Genomic DNA, 23,457 nt, shown 5'->3' with positions numbered 1-23,457 from the left:
TGATAATTGTACCCTTAGTGAAAATTATATACATTATTAATAAGAGAGATATGAAGTGTGTGTTATATTTAGTCACGACATTTTCAATAGGTCCAAAAAAATTATGCCATGATAATTTTAAATAGGACTCTATTTTAATAGATTAGATATAACATAGCATCTGTCTTTCAAATAAAAAATAAAATAAAAAGTGTTGCTAGATTGGTTACTATGGCATCCACGATGATAGTGATTATAGTGGTAGTATATAAATAGAATATAACATGCTAAATGATATAGTTCATATTAGTGAAATTATAAAATGATTTAAATATATTAATATACCATGTATGTCTAAAATTAACAAAACTAAACCCAAGACAATAATCACTAAACCCTAAAAAATATAAACTATAACTCAAATATCAAAATATGTAAATAGTCTATAATATAAAACATTATCAAAATAGAATAGTAATAAACGAATAACATGGTACATATTGTTCAAATTTTGAAATGTCTATGATTGCAGGGAATGAGATAATACTTACCCCAACGTCAACCTAAACCTTCCATAAACTAAATCCAAAACAATAATCACTGAATCCTAAAAAAAATATAAACCATAACCCAAATATCAAAATATGTACATAGTACACAATATGAAATATTATCAAAATAGAATAGTAACAAAAAAAATAACATAGTACATATTGTTCAATTTTTGAAATGTCTATGATTGTAGGAAAGAGATAATGTTTAACCCAATGTCAATCTAAACCTTCCATAAACTAAACTCAAAACACTAATCACTAAACCCTAAAAGGAAATATAAATCATAACCTAAATATCATAATATGCACATAATACATAATATGAAATATTAATAAAATAAAATAGTAACAAAGAAATAGCATAGTACACATCGTTCAAACAACATAGTACAGCCGGAAACTTACAGTACAGACGAGTGGTGGTAGTTACGACGGAAGAAGTAGCGACTGATATCAAGGAGATTGTGGTTTTTAAGGGAAATTGGTTAATAAATAAAAGCAATAATGATAATTACTATGGTGATAGATAGAGGTCCAAAATTATTGATATTTTTATCAAAAAATGACAGTGAACTGGAAGAAGTGACGGTGGTAGGTAAGTGAAGAAGAAGAAGTTTGTGCACGTATTAACTAGAAGAAGGGGTAATATAGTATATATTGTAGTAATAATTGAAGGAATTTTTTTAGTTATATACCTAATTATATTTTATTTCATAGCTACTCAGACCAATTTCCCAATTAATAAACCAAGATTGCACTTAAAAATTGGGAAGGCATTGTTTACATTTAAAGCATCATTATTTGTAGTTTTATATAATTATATGCACAAAACTTTACCAATAGTTAATCTTTAAATTATAAACATAAATACATAATATTTATTATATCGTATCTTTTGAAAATCTCATATCATAAAAATATAGTGTAAGTTCATCAAATTCTAAAATATTTAATATTAAAATATTAATATAATTTTGCATTCATACTTCAAAAATTAAATATATAAAAATTTATACCTTTTTGGCCATTTTTTCTTCAGACACTTGCCAAACATGAATTTAAATGCAAATATATACTTCAAATTCAATCAAATATAAGTATAACTTAAAAATGATGTAACTAGTTTGTGATTGATTAGTTTGGCCATTTAAGTAAACATTTTAAATGAAGAACAGATAAAGAATTAAAAGAATAGTAGCTGTACATTGTAGTTTAACTCAAGATCTAAACAGCAGAACAATATGCGAAGTAAAAAAAAAATCTGTAAGAAGTACAAAGTACACAAGAAGCTGATGAAAAGTAGTATGTTCTGCAAATGAAGAAGAAACGTGAAAGAAACGCAAATGAAAGATTTCAATACAAGTCTTTGAAGTCATATAATGGTTTTAGAGCCTAAGATATCCTCTTCTTTCTTGAACTATGTTTGGTCTCTTCTGGAACGATCTCCTATTAAGAGACCAACTTCTATTCATAGCTCTCATTCTCCACCAAGAGGCAATCCGACTATATAAGGCTGGAAAACCAAAGCAGGACAACACTACAACCAGCATTATGAGACATATGTACATCACGTTTCTAAATCCATCAGCTAGCTCAGGTTTGCTTTGTCCCGTCCAAGGAACTCCTCCAACGTTCATCCCAAAAACTGGCACAGTAAAAACAAAAAGGTTAGGTAGAGTTCCGTGTGATGAATAGAACACAGAGTATTGAGGCTTTTGGCGAGTTTTTATATATAACCTCCGGTGATGATTGATAGAGGAAGGAATATGATGGAAAGAAAGGAGAGGTAATAGAGCTTTCGGTTGATTTGCTCAGCTTGCCAACTATCCAAACCAGCTTGGATTGCATTCACACGGTTCGCAATGAATCCTACATTCTCTTTTAAACGTCTCAACCTCCCAATCAACTCCTCCAAAGAGTTGATATCTTCTGCAAGAAACCAATGCTTTGTGGAACATTTTTCCTTCACTCTTGGAAACACTTGTTCTCCATGTGCAATAACCTGAGATTCAGGCAAATGTTCTAACTCAAGAGTAGATACAAACAATAAAAGTTACTGCAGAGACAGTGAGATTATGCATAAGAGTGTTCTATAAGCTTTAGGCTTGGTGACACATACCTGCAAAAGACGCTGCAAGTTGAGATGCAATTTCGGGAACCTTCTATCATCCAGCATCTGTTTCTTCATAGCAAATCCACCTATCGTCCAAAGAAGAAGACGATCATTCATATGAAACCACAAAAACCTTCTAACAAGCTGCCACATAATGTTGAAGAAGATAAGAGTGCTAACTAACCTCTATCCATCTCGAGTTCCACCGCATCCAATTCGATCTCAAGTTTAGTGACAACATCTTGAAGCTGATCAACATGTGTATCAATAATATGAACAACAAGATTCGAAACAGAGCTTGGGACAGGGTTATCAGCTTCCTCAGAGTGATTCATGGTCAGCAAGAACTCAAGAACATGCTCCTCAATAACAATCCCACTTCTTTCCTTCTGCTCGCCGCGATAGTAGGAAGGAGAATCCACACTAGGGACTTCGGAGAGAAGAGACTGACCCATAGGAGAGAAACCTAGCCTAGGAACACGTCCCAAAGAGACAGTAATGACAGAGTTCTCAGTGATCCTAGCAGCAATCTTGAAGGTAAAGCTGCTTGAAGCAGGACCAGGAGAGTTAACTCTAAACACAAGCGCCCCATCAACATGTCCGCAAAAGGGTCCGTTACTAACAAGAGAAAGAATGTCTTGGAGCTTCAACGGAGGACAGAGAGCGTCTATAAGATGCTGTGCGGAGTGAGAGAGCTTCTGGTTTCCTTTAGGCAACTCAACATGATACCAACAAAACTCTTTGCCTGTTCCTTCTTTGAGATCCCATTCTTTGTTGTAGTATTTGCCATCACCGTCGAATATATAAGCTCTTTGCCTCACCATGCCTGAATACTGAGCCCTGAACCTATGAGCGTCTCTAAGAGAAGCGCTTGTCAAAGACTCTAGATCTGACTCATCTCCTCCAATTCGATCTTCCTGCTGCATCGTTGCTTTGTAAAGTGTCTGATTGATTATTTTAAAACGGAAAGTCTCGCAAATTAATTTAAGGTTGGAGCTGCTGATTCATGCAAACTCTGGAAGTAAAATAGAAACCTTTTGTAATCAAACTCCTGAAACGAATCGGTGAATGCAGAATCATATGATTAAGAGCAATAACATTGTGAATCTGGTGGAGACGGAACAAGATCGGGGATGATTGACTTACATGCAGGGATCGAAGTGAGGCTGAGATCACCGGAAACTAATCAGAAGAAGCTTTGAATCTGAGGCGAGCGATCTCGTGGAAGGATATGATGAAACAGTGAAATTAGAGAGAAAGAGAGAGAGAGAGAGAGAGTTAGAGTTTGTTGAGAAAGGTCGGAGCTGGCGTTGACCGGATAAACACCTCGACTCTCTCCGACAAATTTAATGGCACAGATTAGAGATGTTTATTTTATGGGTAGTTTTACCTTCATATGATGAACCTTCTTTTTCCTACTAGAGCTAGAATAACCAATTATATGACGAACCTTTTATATAATTGTATTTGTCTTATACACAAAAACATATATGATATACCTATTCATATATTGGTTAGTGTTCCTTTCATAAAGACAAGTACAATTACTTAGCTGTGAAGAGAATTTGCATTATGGGTAAAATAGATAGTAATCAATGTCATCCAAATCCACCCATGTATTTAAATACACTAATTATGCTAACTTTCAATAGTAATAAATACTTCATAAACTATACATCTTGATATGGCAATAAATATTGTTAAATTCCAATAGTAATATATACTGCATAGATTTCTTTGTATAGTTCTGATATGGTAACATTTTACATAATATTCATATTCTAATTTATGCTAACTTTTTTTTTTTTTTTGTCATCAACAAACAGACTCATATAGACTCTGCGAACCAAACCGGTAACTCCGCATCTATGTGAACGACGAAAGACGATTGTTTTCTGGCACATCGTGCTAGACTATCTACCTTTTGATTTTCCGTCCGGGGTACATGAATGATCGTTGAGCTAGTAAAATATGTCTTCAGTAGCTTTATGTCGTGCAGGTAACTCTCAAACGCCGGCCATTCCTCTGGTTCCGAAACCATCTTCACCAATTGAGAACAATCCGTAGCAAAAGTAACCTGAAACTGATGTAAATTCCTCATGCATTCCATTGCCCATATCAAAGCTTCCATCTCTGCATGAAGAGGTGAAAGACATGCCCTAGTATTCCTTGCACCCATCAATCCCTGAAAGCCCTCGAGTATGCTATACCATCCTTGACCTGAATAAGATTCTTTATCTTTCCAGGAACCATCTATGAAACACCAACGACCAACTCTCAGCTGCCGATTCAAAACCTCATTCTGTGGTGGAGCCTGCTTAGTCTTAATCACCTGGGCCTCACCCCAAAGTGTTGATTCAGTTTCTGCAAGCGTAAGTGTATCTTTTGGGTCAATATCCAAATTACTAAAGACCTTATTATTCCTTCCTTTCCAAATATACCATAGTATCCACGCAAAATGATGATCTTCTATCTTCGGAAGTACCCTCCAGAAAAGATGATCCATATTTGTAAATAGTGAGCTTGTGGGAAAGTAGACTGGGTTAGACGGTATCTTTGATAAAGCCCAAACTTGACGGGCAGGAGGACACTCAAAAAACACATGGTTTATTGATTCCTCCTCAGCTCCACATCTAATACAACAAATATCTCCCTTCATTCCTCTTGCTTGCAGATTCTTCTTAACAGCTATACATCCGGATACCATTTGCCATAAAAAATGCTTAAGCTTCGGAGGACATCTCACCTCCCAACAGAAAGCTTTTAGAGTATCCACTGTGGGACCATAAAAAGCTGGTGGTTTTGCCTTGTCCGGATAGACCCGTTCCAGCTGATATCCTGTTTTAACCGAATATTTTCCATTATTTGTGAAATGCCATCCATTCCTATCCACCAATTGAGTCTTACTCAAAGGAATACTTTCAATAATTTGAGCGTCCTGGGGATCCACCAAATCCCGGATTACTTGCGACTTCCAAGTTCGTGAAATTGGATCTATCAAAGAGTCCACTGTGAGGTCCTGATAAGTGTCATGTTGATTTTTGTTTGCTGGTCTCGGGCGAGTGGTTGGGAGCCACGGATCACTCCATACAGAGATAGAGGATCCCGTTCCCACCCTTTTGATTAGTCTTTTGCTAACCAGAGATCTAGCAGATACAATACTCCTCCAAACGTACGACGGAGAGTATGAATGGATCGGTTCTAGGGGTGAGGCATTCCTATAGTACCGTTCTTTAAAAACTCTAGCAAAAAGAGTTGAAGGCTTCTCTATCAGCCTCCACAATTGCTTTCCAAGCATAGGTGTATTGAAATCCGTTATGTCCTTAAAGCCTAGACCTCCTTCGTCTTTGTTTGTACATACTTTGTCCCATGACTTCCAGTGCATACCCCTTGTATTTCCCCCTGGGCTCCACCAAAATTTTGATACTGCACTCGTCAATTTCTTTACCGTTGCTTTTGGTAGCCAATAAACAGACATCACATGGTTAGGCAAAGCCGTGACTACTGATTTAATGATAACTTCCTTTCCACCTTTTGAAAAAAACTTAAACGTCCACCCATTCACCCTGTTATTCAAACGGTCCTGGACAAAACCAAAAACCTGTATCTTGGATCCCTAAAGACTCTCCGGCAGACCCAAATATGATCCCATCCCTCCTAAGTTTTGTATCCCAAGGATGTCTCTCAATTCCTGTCTAGTGGACTCCTCAATCTTATGTCCAAATTGAATCGAAGATTTCTGAAAATTAATCAGTTGCCCCGAGACCACCTCATATTCCTTCAGAATCCTAAGAATAGTATGACATTCTTCCTTCTGTGCCTTACAGAAGAAGAGACTATCATCTGCGAACAACAAATGAGAGATTGAAGGACAAGCTCTTGCCACCTTCATTCCAGTGAAATGATATCCTCTTTCAGCCTTCTTAATATTAGCAATCAAAGCCTCAGTACACATGATAAATAGATAAGGGGATAAGGGATCCCCCTGCCGTAAACCTCTTTGAGGAACTATATGTCCACGGGGCTGCCCATTTAGCAAAACATGATATTGAACTGATGATATACATTCCATAATTAATTTAACCCAATGCGGATCAAAACCCATCCTGAGAAGTAGCGCTTGAATAAAACCCCACTCCACCCGATCATACGCTTTGCTCATATCTGTCTTTATCACCATATATTTACTTTGGCAAGCCTTATTAGTCCACAGTCTATGAAACATTTCCTGAGCAATAAGAATATTATCTGAAATCAACCTTCCTGGTACAGATGCTGATTGTGTCTCCGATATTAACCGTGGGAGGCATAATTTCAACCGCTGATATAAAACCTTCGAAATAATCTTGTACCCTACATTGCACAAGCTAATTGGCCTCAACTCAGACATCCTTGTAGGCCTTTCCGTTTTCGGGATCATACAAATATTGGTAATATTTAACCTTGAATCCATGTCTCCTGTGATCAAAAAATTATTCACCATTGCAACCAAATCAGTTTTGATGATATGCCATGCATGTTGGAAAAAAAGTGCCGTCATTCCATCCGGTCCTGGGGCTTTTTCCGGATGCATCAGGAACAAAGCCTGACGAACCTCCTCCTCCGTTGCTGGCCTCAGCAGCCCATTATTCATCTGTGGAGTAATAGACAGAATTATTTCCTCCAGAAAATTGTTAAAGTCTGAAGGAGAAGTAGTAGTACACAAATCTTCAAAATAGTTCACCGCCACCTTTTCTACACCATTTTCTTCCGTTATCCAATTACCAGTTTCATCGTGAAGACCCACAATTCTATTTCGAACCCGTCTTTGTTTTGTTAAAGCATGATAGAATTTAGTATTTAGGTCTCCACATGAATACCACGTATTCTGACTCTTTTGGTGCCAATACTCCTCCTCATCCTTATAAGCGTCTTTTAACTTCCTAGATACTTCCAAAATCTCCTCTTGCGTTCTATTATTATCCGATTGGACCTCTTCCAATGCTTTTTGGAGCCCCTGAATTTTGTCCTTTCCATAAGGGGGGTTATTTTTTCGCCATGCTGCAATTTCATGTCGAGAATTACTAATCTTTGAAACAACATCCCCTGTTCGTCCTTCATTATTTTCCAGCCAGCCTGAGGCAATCGATTCCATGAGGCCATCCTGTCCAATCCAACGTTTATCAAACCTAAACTGCCCTCGTCTACGGTATACTTTATCTTCCAAAAAAGCGACCACTGGCCGATGGTCAGACGCTACCATCCCTAGGTACTCCGTATAAGAACAGGGAAAAAGCGTGTGCCAATCTTCATTCGCTAGAGCCCGATCTAGCCGACATCTGATCGTTACTGCCCCCTTTCCTTTTCCCCTTCTCCCCTGCCATGAAAAAGTGTTTCCCCGAGCTGGAAACTCCAACAAACCACAGTTTCTAATCATATCATTGAAGGGGACAAAAGAACTTGCGCTTCTTAAAAAACCTCCATCTTTTTCATGATTTCCGGTAATCTCGTTTAAATCTCCAATAATGAACCAAGGGTCTGTTCTCGATAACCCATACCTCGTCAACCGTTCCCACACTTGTTCCCTCAATTTTTGCACCGGTTCTCCATACACAAAAGTAAGATAAATTTTTTTCCCAAGTGCCACCGCCTCTACATCAATCATCCTATTACTCGAATAGAGAATCTGAACCTGGTATTCATTATTGTAAAAAAGCGCTAAACCCCCACTCCGTCCATTAGGATCCACTGTCACCAAGCAATCATATCCAACATGTGATTGAAACTTTTGTACAAATTCAAAACTCTGCTTAGTTTCTGATAAAAATAAAAAATCAGGTTTATGTTTATGCCAAATTTCTCGAAGATAACTTATTGTCCAATGACTCCCCATTCCTCGACAATTCCAACTTAGAATCTTCATAAAATTACAATTTGATCATGCTCCCAAGAGCTAGAAAATGGGCCTTGAAGATACCCAACCATTTTAAACAAATTAAATTCCAAAAACTCCCATCCGAAAGAGAGTACCCAATAGTCCTGAACCAATCCAAAAACCAGTACCAAATGGTCTTGAACCAATTTTAAAAAATTGTCCCACCACCATGATACGCGACTACGTCGGGGCCCACTACTGCAACATCTTGTATCGATATATTGACTATACCACCTTTTCCATTTTCTCCAGTACACAGACCCTTGTATCAGCTCCACAAATACAATAAGAAAACCAAAACGTATTATTAAAATCCATAGATTATAATTCCTAGCAGCTGTCGATACAATAAGACAGATCATATTAACCCAACACCAAAATAAATACCACAACTTGATAGTTCGTGACCAAACACCAAGTCCCTCCGGCCAGCCATCACGATCCATATGCATATAGATAAACAAAGTAGACTTGCGAGGCATACCATTCGCTACCAACACCATCACCGCCAACCAAGAAGTATACCATTCGATACCAAGCCAACCATAATAATCACCATGGATCCAACTAAGCACGTCAGATGAACATTTTAAAACAAATAAGTGTAGTGTCTCATACCAATTCCAATGCCAAGAATCCAAAACACCATAAATATTCCAATACATCACGATATCATAATTACTAACATGAAGACACGCCAGAAACAAAAGGCCAAAATGAAGCCAAGAAGCCTCAACAGTACTACAAAATGATATGCTCACAGAGCTTATTGAAAACCCAAAAATAAGAACACCAAAGTTGACCAAACATTCCCACCAATATTCTTCAAAGCCGATGATATCCATAAACAATATATATGGTTTTAAAGAGCTAGGTTTAGGGTTTGATGGACCCTTTTCCTCCGTCTGTTTCACACCTTCTCCGTGTCGATTACCTGCCGTTGCTTGAACGCATTTGCGTGGTGAGAGTACAGCCTGAACGAACCTGTTTTTTGATGTTCCCTCCGCCAAAGTCGTATTCTTGAATAACATCTTGCGTGAACGATTCTTTTTCTCCTCATTACCAATGGCAATTCCCATATCACCTGCATCCCCTAGGTAATTGATAACCTCCTTGGTCTCGTCCAAAACCTCCTGTAAATTATCAGGTTCCTCAACTTCTCCATCAGTGAGGTTCTGGAACTCATCATCACCACTAATAACCTTTTCATTGCCCTCTACATCAATCCTAGTTTCATCAAACTCCATTACATCCTCCTCTACACTATGATTCCCATTTCCGACCATATCATTACCCAACTCTAAATCATTCTCAGGGCCCAGAGATACCTTCAGATTCGATTTGCCTTGCCTCTCTTTCCTGGACTTTCCAGATCTCCATAAAATCCTTCGAGAATCCATAAGCTCCTTTCGCTTCCATCCTCCACTGAAACCGTCATGAAGATGAAGATTTACTCTCCGAGAACCACTTAAAACCTTTCGATTGCCCCTTTGAAGCCTTAGATCTCCGGGATCCCAACCTTGAGAATCCATCGAACCCTAAAAAATCGCCGTCGCCATTATACAGCTACGTCCTATTTTTGAGAAGATTTTGATTATGTCGTGGATATGTAGTATGCTGAATTTTTTAATTTATGCTAACATTTCAATAGTAATATATATTTCTTTGTAGATCTCACCATGACTAACTTACTACATCAACAAGAAATAATTAAAAATATATATATAATTTGTGAAATCTATATTTAACTTTAATAACGCTTTTTATATTAAATTTTATATTGATTAATCAAAAAATGAATGGACATTTACAAAGAAAATGTGGAAGTAGCAAGGAAAATAACTAACCGCACAAAAAGAGATATAAAAACTTATATGCCAATCATGTCATCTCGAGTTGAAGTAGACCTGCTAGCTTATGACTCCCTAAGTACTCCAATGACACAATCCTATTACGAATGGATTTGTCAATATGCATGATCAGTGTCTCCGTCGTCAGCCATGCTCCTTGGTGCCTACGAGAGTTGCGCTCCTTCCAAATGAAGTAAACTGAAGCGTGAAAGACCAACCACAGCAAAATAGCATCCAGCTTGGTACGATTTGGCCTCAGTAGAGAGGTGATCATAATAGACCAATCCGGATTTGCAGAAGATCCCAATAGGTTGACCGTGAGAGCAGTCCATATGGTGTACGTCACAAGGCATGCAAAAATAAATGGTTCCTGCTTTCTTCTCTTTCGCCACAAAACATACACCCTTGAGTAATACCCCAACTCCTCATACGCACTCTAGTAGAGAGACTATCTCTAAACCCCAGCCATACAGTGAAAGCTTGACGAGGTACGCCTTGAGTGTACCAGACCAAATGATGCCAAGGCACCTCTTGACCTCTGATTCTTATCTGATCCCAGGTTCTTGCAGATGAGAAGTGATCTTTGTAGCCATCCTCATTGTGTCTCCACAACACAACATCCCTTCCCAAATTCACATCTGGCCGCTGTGCACTCTCAATCCTATCATAAGTATTGGTATATACTCTTCTACCTCGACTTCTCATTTTCCATTCTCCATTTTCATATGCTTCAGAGACTAAAGCTTGGCGAGAGATCCCAAGATACTGAGGTCCAAGCTCTCCAGTTTCATCAATAAGTGTCCTTGTCCCTAACCAGTCATCAAACCAGAAATAACTTTATTCACCATTTCTGACATCTTTGCGCAAAAAAGAAGAGGCCAACGGTCTGAGTTTTATTAGTTTACGACATAACCAAGTTCCCTTTGTAGACTCTTTTACATCCCAAAAAGATCCTGACTTCATCAGCTCAGTGTGAGCCCAAGCAACCCATAGAGAGCCAGACATAGAGAAGAGGCGCCATACCAGACCCAAGGCAAACACCTTCGAAGTTTCTCTGAGCTTATGAATGCCTAACCCAGCTTCACTCTTAGGTAAGCAAAGATAATTCCAGGAAACTTTTGCCTTATGATAATCATTCGGCGAACCAGACCATAGAAAACCACTACAGAGGTCTCTATAGCTTCCAGACGAGCTTTGGGTAGTATGAAAACCGCACACCAAAAATCAATCACATTAGTAATAACTGACTTGATTAGTTTTAGTCTCCATGCAAAAGATAAGGATCTATGGGACCAGACGAGAAACCTACTTCGAATTCTGTCAATAAGAGGCTCATAGTCTAGCCTTGTCCATGCCTTTGGCGTGAGCGGAAGGCCAAGATATCTGAAAGGCAAAGTGCCAACTGAAATCCCCCTGGTTGCACCTTCATGTTGCATCAAGAACTTGTTAGGACCCACCAGATAAAGAGATGACTTGGCTATAATAACGCTTTTGTGAATTGTTTCTCATATTTACTAAATTAATGGATTAACCTACTTTATTTTCATCAATAAAAATTTATATACATTTAAACTGTAAAAATATAAATATTTATTTTATGTAACACATAAATAAAATAAATAATCTATAAATATATTATTTTACGCATATTTACAAGTAAATAATAGCCCAGTGCAAATCTAATGCGATAAATATATGATAAGAAATGTGGGTGATATAACTGACTGTCCAAAAAATTATTTAATATAAACTATAAATTAATGTGTTTAGAAATATCACATTAAACAATATTTAATGCAGCTAAATGTTAAAAATATATACCACTATTTATACAAAATAAAAATATTTGTTTATAAAAATAATAAAAAAACACTCTTGCGGGTTTGCGAGTCAAGCTCTAGTATATTTTTGTAAGACAAGTAAAATTATTTAGTTGTGAAGAAAATTTTCATTAGCGGTTAAATATAGTAAAAACTCCATAAATTAATATTGTTAGGACTACAAAATTTATTAATTTATAGAGTTATTAATTTAAGAGAATTTCATTATTTTGGATTTATATTTTTTCAAAAAATTAGTGTAGAAAAATGAAAATAATATTTCATTCATAATATTATATATTGCTTATAGTTTATAGATATAAATTTAAATATTTTTATCAGATTATTTATGTATGATGAATACATATCATATAATATAAATTTACTTTTGTATGTAACTAGATAAAACTAAAAATAAACTTAAGATGAAATTCATTTTGAAGAAAGATAATCAATAAAAAAATTTGTATATGTTCATATAAAGTTTATATATGTGGTAGTTATTAATTTATAATTTTAATGGGACCATATATTTATCTAAATTTTTTGTAAATATTATTATCTTATTATTTTATATAATTCCCTTTAATTTTACACCGGTCTAACTTGGGACCGAATTTTTTTATTAATTTACAATATTTATTAATTTATCGAGTATTAATTTATAGAATTTCTACTATAGATAGTAATCATTATCAATGTCATCCAAATCCATCAGATTATTTATGTATGATGAATACATATCATATAATATAAATTTACTTTTGTATGTAACTAGATAAAACTAAAAATAAACTTAAGATGAAATTCATTTTGAAGAAAGATAATCAATAAATTTTTTTGTATATGTTCATATAAAATTTATATATGTGGTAGTTATTAATTTATAATTTTAATGAGACCATATATTTATCTAAATTTTTTGTAAATATTATTATCTTATTATTTTATATAATTACCTTTAATTTTACACCGGTCTAACTTGGGACCGAATTTTTTTATTAATTTATAATATTTATTAATTTATCGAGTATTAATTTATAGAATTTCTTCTATAGATAGTAATCTTTATCAATGTCATCCAAATCCACCCATGTATTTAAAGCTTGCTCTTTAATATAAATCATTATCATTTACATAAAAAAAATGTGAGCGATCTCGTGGAAGGATGAGAGAGAGAGAGAGAGAGAGAGAGAGAGAGAGAGAGAGAGAGAGAGAGAGAGATGTCAGAGCTAGAGAGAGATGGCGTTGACCGGATAGACAAGCCAAATTTGGCAGACCAATTTAATGGCACATATTAAAGATCTTATGATTGACAAAAAAAATTTATGGGTAGATCTTTTTCAAATGGTGAAACTTTTTTCCTTCCTAGAGGCAGAAGGACCAAGTATACGATGAACCTTTAGTATAATTGTATTTGTTTTTTAACAACAATTGTATTTGTCTTATATACAAAAGCATATGAAACCTTTCCATATATTGGGTAGTATTGCTTTCATATATATTTTTGTATATAAGACAAGTACAATTGTTTAGTTGGGAAGAAAATTTACATTAAGGGTGAAACAATATTTCTATATTTTGATCCGTGATTTCAAAGCGCATGATTAACTTATAATTTAATAATTTTTATGTAAATTCCTTTTCAAAATTTTTTTTTTTACAAAAATTATTTATATAATTTATTTATTTTAACTATGTTTAATTATAAAAAGTATATAAACAATTTATTATGCTTATTTTTCTTAGGTGAACTAAAATTTAGAAAATTTTGAACTAAAATATTTGCATTCATTTTGTTTTAATAATTTAAATTGAAATAAGAATTCATACTTTTTCTTAATCAATTTTGTTTAAAAATATTTTCATAATAAAAATTATGTTAATATGTTGGTTCAGTCCGGCTTGTATTTTCTAAAATCATGAAATAACTTAATTTTTATCATAATATATATATATATATATATATATATATATATATATATATATATATATATATATATATATATATATATATATATATATATATATATATATATATATATATTGAAAATACAATCTGGAAGAATATATGGAATCATATTTTTAAAGTAGTATATTTTTAAAATTTTCAAATAATTAAATAATATATAACATCCGTATATAGTGTAATATAATATGTATACGAAAATAATATGTTATTTCACACTATGTCTACTATAAATAATTATTTGACATGAAAGATAAAAACCAATTATATTAACATATGTGTTTCAATTTATAAAAATATCAGCGACTCATGAAGCCATCTTTTTTTTAAAGAATATTTGGGATCACCTCGGAGAGATCATGTAAAAATTTAAACAACGTAGAAGTTGTCATATCATGGTACAAACTCGGACCAGGGTTCATAACAGAGAGGTTATCCCGATCCGCAGAGCTTAGTATGACATTCACCCTGGTCTCACACCTGGTTAACCAACCATGGACAACCGTCATTACATATGAGATTAGGTTTTAACTTTTGATGAGATTAGGTTTTTCTAGAGAGTATGAGATGAGAGAGAGAAGGTGTGAGAGAAGTTGTAAGAGAAGAGAAATATATATAGAGAGAGATATAGAACGACGAAACGTCATGAGATTAAATTAACAAAATTTTCAAGTTATTATTTCTGCCCAAAATATGGAAAGTCGCGAGTAAATTACAATTGATGGCTGAGTTATGATAACTTTATGGCTGACTTATCATAACTCATAGTTTATGGTTTAGTGATTATGATTTAGGATTTAAGGTTTATAATTTAGGATTTAGGTTCCACTAGTAAATATAAGAAGACTCACAACATTCAGTTGAAAGGACATTGTATATGGTTTTAGGCTCACAAATTATATATGCATGTAAGGTCTTAAGTAATTGTAAGTCAACATATATACCTCAAGATCATAAAAGAGTCTTAACTTGTAAATTCAAAAAATAATACACACTCAGTTGATTTATATTCACTTCATGTTGATAAGAGGATCTTAATAAAAAATTTTAAAGTACTTTCATTTACTTCATATTTGTAATCACTTCACATTATCCAGAATAGTCATTATGGTCCCCTGAGCCGCATTGGTCCCCATATCATCCCTACCTTTCTCCTCTCTAGCACCCTTTCCCTTTGCATTCTCCTACTTCTTTCTGCTTCTTCTTCTTCTCTACATCAACATCTTCATCCTCACTGCTGTTTATTTCTTTTTGTTTTTTATCTTTCTTCTACTTCTTTGTGGGTTGTTCAGCCTCTAACGAAACTCCAGCCTTCATTATTTTTCTTGTTGTCATTCTTCTGCACATCCCAAAAACCTCTAACAAACCTATATGCATGTATGTCTTTTATCAAGTTATCAAGTTGTTGGTCATTTGCTTCATCCGACAACTGAGGAAACAACTCTTCTACATCCTCCTTCATAACTATTTTCTTCACACGCACCTACAACAATATGACATAACTCAACCATCAAATAAATATTAACTCAGCCATCACATAAATCATAACTCATCCATCACGTAACCCATAAATCGGCCACCAAAATCTCATAACTCAGTCATCAAATAAATAATAACTCAGACATTAAATGATTCATAAGTAAGCATTAAACCTTACCTCTCCATGATCGCTGATCTCCTTAGATATTGCAATACTAAGACTTGCACGTATACGGTTTCCACCCCATCACAAAAGCAGAATTTCTTGCTCATCGACTACTTTCCCAAAAAGCTCTCTGAAGCAAGTGACAGATTCATACGCCCAAACCAATAACACGTTCGTCATGCCGCTAATGGCGTACGACTTTCCTTGTGGTTTCAGCATCTTAATAGAATCAACATGAACTTCATACGCAGCCCGACCCCAGGGATAAGTCATCATGCCTTCATCATCGAATCCTCTTTTTTCACTTTCAAAGGCTATTCAAGAATTATGATGCAAGCCATAAAGTCCTATGGTTTGAAGAAGCAACAACCCTAATCATTTCCGTTTTTCAAAACTCCAAATTTGACAGACCTAATACTGGCTTCAGTTCATCTAACTTGGGTCCGTACCCAAGCGACACATTCAACTCCTTTCAGAACGCTTTGTATAGGTGAGGTTCATGTTCAAAACTTTCCGTTGGAAGTAGATCTGTGTTTAACCTTGTGATCTCACCAAATTTGTGTAAGCTAAACCTGAAAGTTCGATCAACAAAGAGACACCAAATATATTTCTTATATACTAGCAGTTGTCTACATAGTAGATAGTGTACAGTCTTACCAGACCACATGAATTTGCTAACAGCTAGCTTATCAATTACTACAACATGAAACTCCTTCAGGTTATATCCCAAACATCTTTTTATTGCGTCTCTAATTTGAGGGATGTCTCCCATACGGCCATTGTGATTAATGTTTTTATTTTCAAGATTAGAAGCCATTTCATCGTAAAGTCGTGGAGGGTAATCCCTAGCTTGATCTTCAGAAACATCCATCTGATAATAAAAGACATATATATCAATGAGACTTCATATTCATACGATTTAAGATCATTTGTATTTTGCTTGAACAAAAAAAGTTAAACCATTGATCACAAATTTTTCACTGTGGACTTTTTACCATTTTTAGTAATTTATAGTCGTTTAAAAAAATTCAAAATATAACATATAAGAAAAAAACTAAATTTTTTTATTATATGCTTAGTGTGATTGTTTAATTTATTTTATTAATATAAAATTAAACAGAAAGAGAAAAAATATTTTTTTTTATCTAATATGTATTATTCATCATTGGTAATTTGTCATATATATGTTAACCATCTTATGTAATTTTCATAGTTTTTATTTAAAGAAAGAATTGAGAATATTTTTTTTGTACACTAATAATCACTTTGATAGTTAACTTAATAAAAATATAATATATATTTGGATTAACAACATTTGAGTAAGTTATTCTAGTCATATCAACTTTTCTATGTAGTAATTGAGTAATTATAACTGCGAGTCCAAAATAAAAATAAAAGGGAAATACCTTAGAGCATCAGCAGCGGAAGAGGCGTTTTTGGTCTCTCATAAATGAGTATAATAATACTTTAGTTAGATAATTATTTTTTCTTTTACCTTGTAGATAAATTGACCATTAAGTCTTGAACATTTGTCAATAAAAGTCTCTTCCTGATCCAACATAATTTCTTCATGAACAATCGTCTCTCTCCTCTCTCATCTGGTTTTCATTTTTTCAACCTATTTTATTATTGAGAAACGGTGGAAGAACACCCATTAGAGTTTATGTCACAAATATAGATTCTAAATATCAAAATGATCAAAATGTTTCATTAAAGAAGTAAATATACAGTTATACCCCTAGAGTTAACTAATCCAAATCTTAGGGTTTAGAGTCAAGGGCTGGGGATTTGGAAAGGAGAAATTACATGTTTACCGCTTTCATGCTACCACTTTTCATTTTTACCACCACTAAAATGATATTTTCAAAAATACATTTCTTCAATAAGTGGCAAAAAACTCTTATGCCATTGTTCTTTATATATATAATAAATAAATATTTAAATAAATAAAAATCTAGAAAAATAAAAAATAATTTTAAAATTTTTTTTTTCGAATTATACTATTTCGAAATTAAAACCCTAAACCCTAAAACTCAACTCTAAACCCTAAACCATCAATCCTAAACCTTTTTTTTTTTTTGAAATACGAACCCTAAACCCTAAACCATCAATCCTAAACCCTATTTTTTTTTTTGAAATACGAACCCTAAACCCTGAAACATCAACTCTAAACCCTAAACCTCGAAACCTCAACTCTAAACCCTAAACCCTAAACCTTCAACTTTAAACCCTAAAGCATCAACTCTAAACCCTAAACCCTAAACCATCAACACTAAACCCTAAACTATCAACATTAAACCCTAAACCCTAAAAAGTAAACTCTAAACCCTAAAACATCAACTCTAAACCCTAAACCCTAAACCTTAAACTCTAAACCCTAAACTCTAAACCCTAAACTATAAACCCTAAATCATAAACCCTAAACCCTAAAACCCTAGAGTTGATGTTTTAGGGTTTAGATTTGAAAGTTTAGGGTTTTAGGGTTTAGGGTTTACGTTTAGGGTTTAGAGTTTATGTTTTAGGGTTTAGATTTGAAAGAATAGGATTTTAGGGTTTATGGTTCGAATTTCAGAAAAATATAAGGTTTAGGATTTACGTTTAGGGTTTAAAGTTGACGTTTAGGGTTTCGATTTGAAAGTTTAGAGTTTAGGGTTTATAATTGATGTTTCAGAGTTTAGGGTGTAGAGTTGATGTTTCATGGTTTAGAGTTTAGAGTTGATGATTTAGAGTTTAATGTTGGTGTTTTAAGTTTAGATTTAGGGTTTAGGATTTATGTTTAGGGTTTAAAGTTGATGTTTTAGGGTTTAGATTTAAAGGTTTAGGGTTTAGAATTGATGTTTCGGAGTTTAGGGTTTAGAGTTGATGTTTCATGATTTAGGGTTTAGAGTTGATGTTTTAACCATAGATTAGTTAACCATATGTTTTTTTTTTGTCGAAGTAAATCCAAATGTTATAAATGTCTTTTATTCTTCATTAAAGATGGGGTAAAAGTGGTTAGTGTAAACATGAAAAGTGATACTTTGAAAATAATATTTTTGGCAATTTCCCATTTGGAATTGAGATTTAAAATTTTATAAAATTAAAAATAAATATTAAAAATTTGAAAATAAAAATTTTAAAAATAGGTTCAAAAAATATTTTCGAATTACAAAAAAAAATTTGAATTTTTTTTTTTTAAATATTTTATAAAAAAGTTTGAATTTGAAAACATATAATCTTAAACTTAAAAAAAATTATTTATTTTTATTTTTTTAATTTTTTTTAATTTTTTTTATATATGTAGGATATTAGGATCTTTTTTAGTTATTAAATGTGGTCTATTTTTGTGATAAAAAATGGTGTATCGTGGAGAATTGACCAAAATAAAACAACTTTGTTTCCTAATTCAGAAAGTTGTCATTCTCCAGCCTTAGGGATTCAGAAGCTTGAGCAAAACGAAGAAGAGCAAGTCATCGTTGGTGATCAAGAGTAAAGACAGTGTATGTGTCTTCCCAATCCTTGTTTCACATCTGAAAAACCTCATTGATCTTGCCAAAGGATTTAGATAATCGACTTCATTGTTCCGCTTATAATAATGTTGTTTCTGGTTCACGCGCTAGTTTTTCTAGCCACCCATATCGATTTCCCTTTACTCCTTGTTGCACAAATGTCGAATCTATCATAGTGCCATGTTGAATAAAATCTGCACGCCAAGTGTTCGTCAAAATGCCATAACGAATGGCAATCCATATCTGTCCGTCTAGTCTTCTTGCTACCTATCGTGGATTATACTGGTTTAGGATTACAAAGATTCTTAGGTCCCGAGTGTATCTGTTGAGTTACGTATAGGCTCCTCTGTATCATTTTTACGTTGGTACGCTAAGCTGTTCCAAGTGAGGCTATATCACTCCCATCTTACTCTCTCTCTCTCTGTTGTGTTTTTCTCTTCTTCTTTGGCAGAGATAGACGATCGCTGTTGCTTGTTACGATGTCTAGGCAGAGTCAGTTATTTACACTGCTTAGGAGAAGGTTTCAATCACCTTCGTCTAGTGATGCCCCAACGGAGACCTTAAGAAAAAGGATAACTGATTTGCAGAAAAGTAAGAAGCGAAGGAACCCAGTAAAGAACCAGTTTCTCGTTGAGGTTCCAGAATCAAGATCCTATTTGGACACGGCAACGATGCCTATGTTCCTAGCTGTGGTCGGTATTGCATTGTTTGCAAAAGTGTTAATGATGGTACATCCTTCTTTCTTCTATTCTTTGTGAATTGTGTCTTTCTCGTCAAAATGACTTTAGCAGCTCGTTACTGATCTTTTATGCTGCTTTACGCTTTATGCTGGTTCTGCATTGTTGGTTTGTTGCAAGATTGATGATTCGAAATCTCAAGAAATGATTGAACGGAAGATAAAGAATGCACCAGAAGGGCAAGGCACAGTGAGGATGATCGAACGTGAGGAGTGGGATGAGTTTAGAGAAGTAAGGCCAAGAACACCTTTTGAGTCCAAGCTTGCTCGCCCAAACGCGCAAATAAGAACTGGAGAGCCTGTGCGCAAGGTAAAACAAAAACAAAAACAAAATTGCCTCATTACCATTATTTGCTAAACCAAAACCGTCATGTGGTGCTTAAACTTTGGTTTCGTTTCCATTTTAATCAGGATGACTTGAAGAACTGGACGATAGACGTGCTAACAAATGCGCTTTCGCGAACTGAAGAAAGTGTTCGTCGCGGTGGTTCCAGTTGATTTTCGTGTATTTTTCTCAGTAATATATATCCCAAGAGAATTTTGTAGTCAAGAAAAGTTTTCTTATGTGGATATCAGTTGTGCTTGGTTGTGAACTTGAGTGACAGGTAATAAAGTGGCAAAACTTATCTGGATGTTTCGATGTTGACCAATATGAAATCAGGAGAGCTCAAAATTCACGCGTTTCATCAAAATCATTGAACTTCTATCAAAACTAATTTGTTCCAAACGCTAAATCATTACACAACTGATTTTGTTTGAGACCGTCTAACTTTGAAGATAACACCTAACAAAAAGTCGTTAATAAAGAGCAGTGAGTAATAATTTAGAAGGGGTGGGGCTAAAAAAACACGTAAAGGATGGGATGATCAAATCTCCTTATGCCTTTCCATTGAATGGAGGCAGCTTTTTGGGTATAACCGTATAAGCAATTACTTTGCGAAATGATGGAACACGCAGACCCAATGAGCAGCTACTGCGTAGCTCTTATGGTTCCCGTCACACGGATCTTTAGAGAAATGGGCAGGCGAAGTGGGAGTCAAATACGGTGATGATGCAGTTAAGCAAGTTCAACAATCTCTTACCAAGAATTGTATTTCAATAGCTGTTTTCTAGTTGTTTATTTCATAGTTACAACACCTGCTAAACGTGTTCCAAAATGAGTTAATTATATCAGGCCCCAAAGGTGGAGAAGTTTGAAATCCCAGCAAAGATTGAGTTGCTTGCCGGAGCCAGCCGTGGACAGCAAAGTCAGTAACAGAGAGCAAATAAAGGTCAAGTTCAAAGATGAATGCCTAAAATATATATTACTTTGACAATTTTGTGTTTGACTTACCTTTCATTAACATTTATAGAAAACTTTGTTAGTTCTCTCTCCCTTGTTATACAAATATTTCTCATTCTAACTCCATCAACAAAAGGGCAACAGAAGGGACTAAAGACCATCAATCTAATCGTGATGTTGCTATTGACTTGGGTCAGAAGATGAGGCAGAAGAATCTGTGGGAGCTGTAGTCTCTGACAATGCTGGTCGTAAGAGAAGATACAAAGAAGGTCCCAAGAATGGCACCACGGATACAGGTAACAGCCAACGGCCTTTATCAAACCTGCAAACAAAGCAGTGCGTTAAAGGTAAAAAAATAACAAATGGAAACAGTTTTTTAAAGCAAAACGCGGTAGAACTCACCATTTTCTGGCGGTCATGTCATTGTAAACCCAAAACGGAGCAAAAGCAGAGAGTAGGCAGAAATCTAGACTCGTGACATGTATCTGCATATTATTTTTTAACAAGGATTACTAAGTTATTGTTATGTTATAAAGAAGAAGAAAAGAGATGATGGACTTACGAATTTGCTCTCTCGAAAGTACTGATAAAACTCTTTCCAGTCACCGGCGTTACCAACTAAGGCATAAAGAATTAAACCCAGGCCTGCAACAAGAGTAACCCCAGCAGTCACTTTTGATTCCAGAACATTGAAAGGCCATTGTCTAAGCTCAGACTCGGAAACGGGAGGAGAAGGAGGATTCCACAGTGCAAAATAAGGTAGCAAAGCGTAGACGCCACCAAAGAAGGAAAAAACAACGAAAGGCCATGCCTGAGTTTTACTGTCAAACGAACAAAAGGGACCATCAACATTAGCTATGAGAATTAAACTCTTTTAACTCAGCAACAATGGAAGCTACTTGAAAGATTGATGATGGATTGTTATTTACCTTCGACCAGTGGGAAGTAAGAGCATAGCGTATACAACAGGCCATAAACCCATTATATACCATAACCCAACAAGGATCTGGTTCATTCTAAAACCATCATCACCTTTCAAATTCAACAGCTTTTTCAGAAAGTACAAGTCTTGTGTCTGCATAAAAAACATAATAACTGAAAACACAATCCATTATCACATTTAGAAATTGGATTTGAGAGGAAGAAGGATTACTGGGGTTTGATCAGGAGCAAGATTGAAGCAGTAGTAAAGAAGCGCACCCCAGAGAGCGAAAAGCAATACAGAGCTCGTCCAGTCTCTTCCTTCATCTTGAATTTCAGTTTTGTCTGGATCTGGGTTGTTTAGTGAGCTTCTGCACACATGGAAGAGACCCTTCTTCTCGTGTTTCAAGAATTGACTGTTGTTGTTGCGAAGGAGAATTCTATCGGGTTTCAGAAAAGGCAAAGGAGCTCTTGATTGTACAAGGGTGAGGTTTCGGGGTTGGCTTAGGGATTGGGCTTTTCTGGAGGGTTTTAGATGAGGAAAGCTAGAGAAGTTGCAGGAGATAGGGAGGTTAATACTCTCCCACATTTTTCTTCTTCTCTTCCAACGATAAGGCTTACATGAAACGCCTTAACCCAGATCCTTTCAATAGTTAAAGACTTTCCTCTTCAGTCTCCACCAAACATTTAAACATGATTTTATAATGAGTTTTTTTCGTAGCAGTTACTTTATGACTTTTTATAACACTCAAAGATCACTTTGTGCTACCAAAATATTTTTTTGGTGGTCTTTTGTCCCTACAAAAAGTGAAATCAGAATAGATATTTTAGTCAAATGACATTATATTTTGGTTAGATTGGTTAGAGTGTTTGACCAACTAAGAAAAATACAAACTAAATAATAATTAATAGGACGTACTTCTTTTTCTTTTTTTTTTTCCTTCTCTCGTGCTTCATTTTTATTGATACAATTACTTTTATAAATCTGCATTTTAATCATAGATATTATGATTTTCTTTTCCTTAAATTATTTCGTTGAGTAATATTTGTCACATATTTTGTCGAGGGAAATGATGAAGCTCGTCCCACTAAAACAGCGATTTTGTGAAGATCTTGTTCTACAAAGATGGTGATTCTGCGATGAACACGGCTTTTTTGTAGTGGAGATGATGAGATGTATACGGTG

The 23,457-nt window shown here is 34.8% G+C and overlaps 3 protein-coding genes across 4 annotated transcripts; 1 reads left to right on the top strand and 2 right to left on the bottom strand.

Moving 5' to 3' along the window:
- Positions 1-1,698: 1,698 nt before the first annotated feature.
- Positions 1,699-4,093, bottom strand: LOC106406802 (zinc transport protein ZntB). 2 transcript variants are annotated; one of them, XM_013847538.3, is made up of 5 exons: positions 3,793-4,093; positions 2,831-3,697; positions 2,653-2,732; positions 2,271-2,535; positions 1,699-2,178 (listed from the first exon to the last, which is right to left on the bottom strand). In XM_013847538.3, exons 2-5 carry the CDS (start codon positions 3,570-3,572, stop codon positions 1,919-1,921), a joined length of 1,347 nt encoding a protein of 448 aa, XP_013702992.1. In that variant the 5' UTR covers positions 3,573-3,697; positions 3,793-4,093; the 3' UTR covers positions 1,699-1,918. The 2 variants fall into 2 exon arrangements, with proteins under 2 accessions (XP_013702992.1, XP_013702993.1); XM_013847539.3 differs by having other exon boundaries at positions 2,831-3,661; positions 3,793-3,982.
- Positions 4,094-19,143: 15,050 nt separating this feature from the next.
- Positions 19,144-20,700, top strand: BNACNNG00570D. Its single transcript, XM_013845257.3, has 4 exons — positions 19,144-19,323; positions 19,784-20,060; positions 20,190-20,378; positions 20,480-20,700. The coding sequence occupies exons 2-4, from the start codon at positions 19,812-19,814 to the stop codon at positions 20,564-20,566; spliced, it is 525 nt and encodes a 174-aa protein (XP_013700711.1). The 5' UTR covers positions 19,144-19,323; positions 19,784-19,811; the 3' UTR covers positions 20,567-20,700.
- A 651-nt stretch (positions 20,701-21,351) lies between these two features.
- On the bottom strand, positions 21,352-22,972 carry BNACNNG00580D. The gene is made up of 5 exons (XM_013847512.3): positions 22,504-22,972; positions 22,280-22,425; positions 21,913-22,171; positions 21,753-21,835; positions 21,352-21,672 (listed from the first exon to the last, which is right to left on the bottom strand). Exons 1-5 carry the CDS (start codon positions 22,858-22,860, stop codon positions 21,531-21,533), a joined length of 987 nt encoding a protein of 328 aa, XP_013702966.1. The 5' UTR covers positions 22,861-22,972; the 3' UTR covers positions 21,352-21,530.
- Positions 22,973-23,457: the final 485 nt, after the last annotated feature.

The sequence above is a fragment of the Brassica napus genome, chromosome C7 (assembly GCF_020379485.1).
Source record: "Brassica napus cultivar Da-Ae chromosome C7, Da-Ae, whole genome shotgun sequence".
Classification (NCBI taxonomy): domain Eukaryota; kingdom Viridiplantae; phylum Streptophyta; class Magnoliopsida; order Brassicales; family Brassicaceae; genus Brassica; species Brassica napus.
This window is presented reverse-complemented; position numbering and strand designations above follow the sequence as displayed.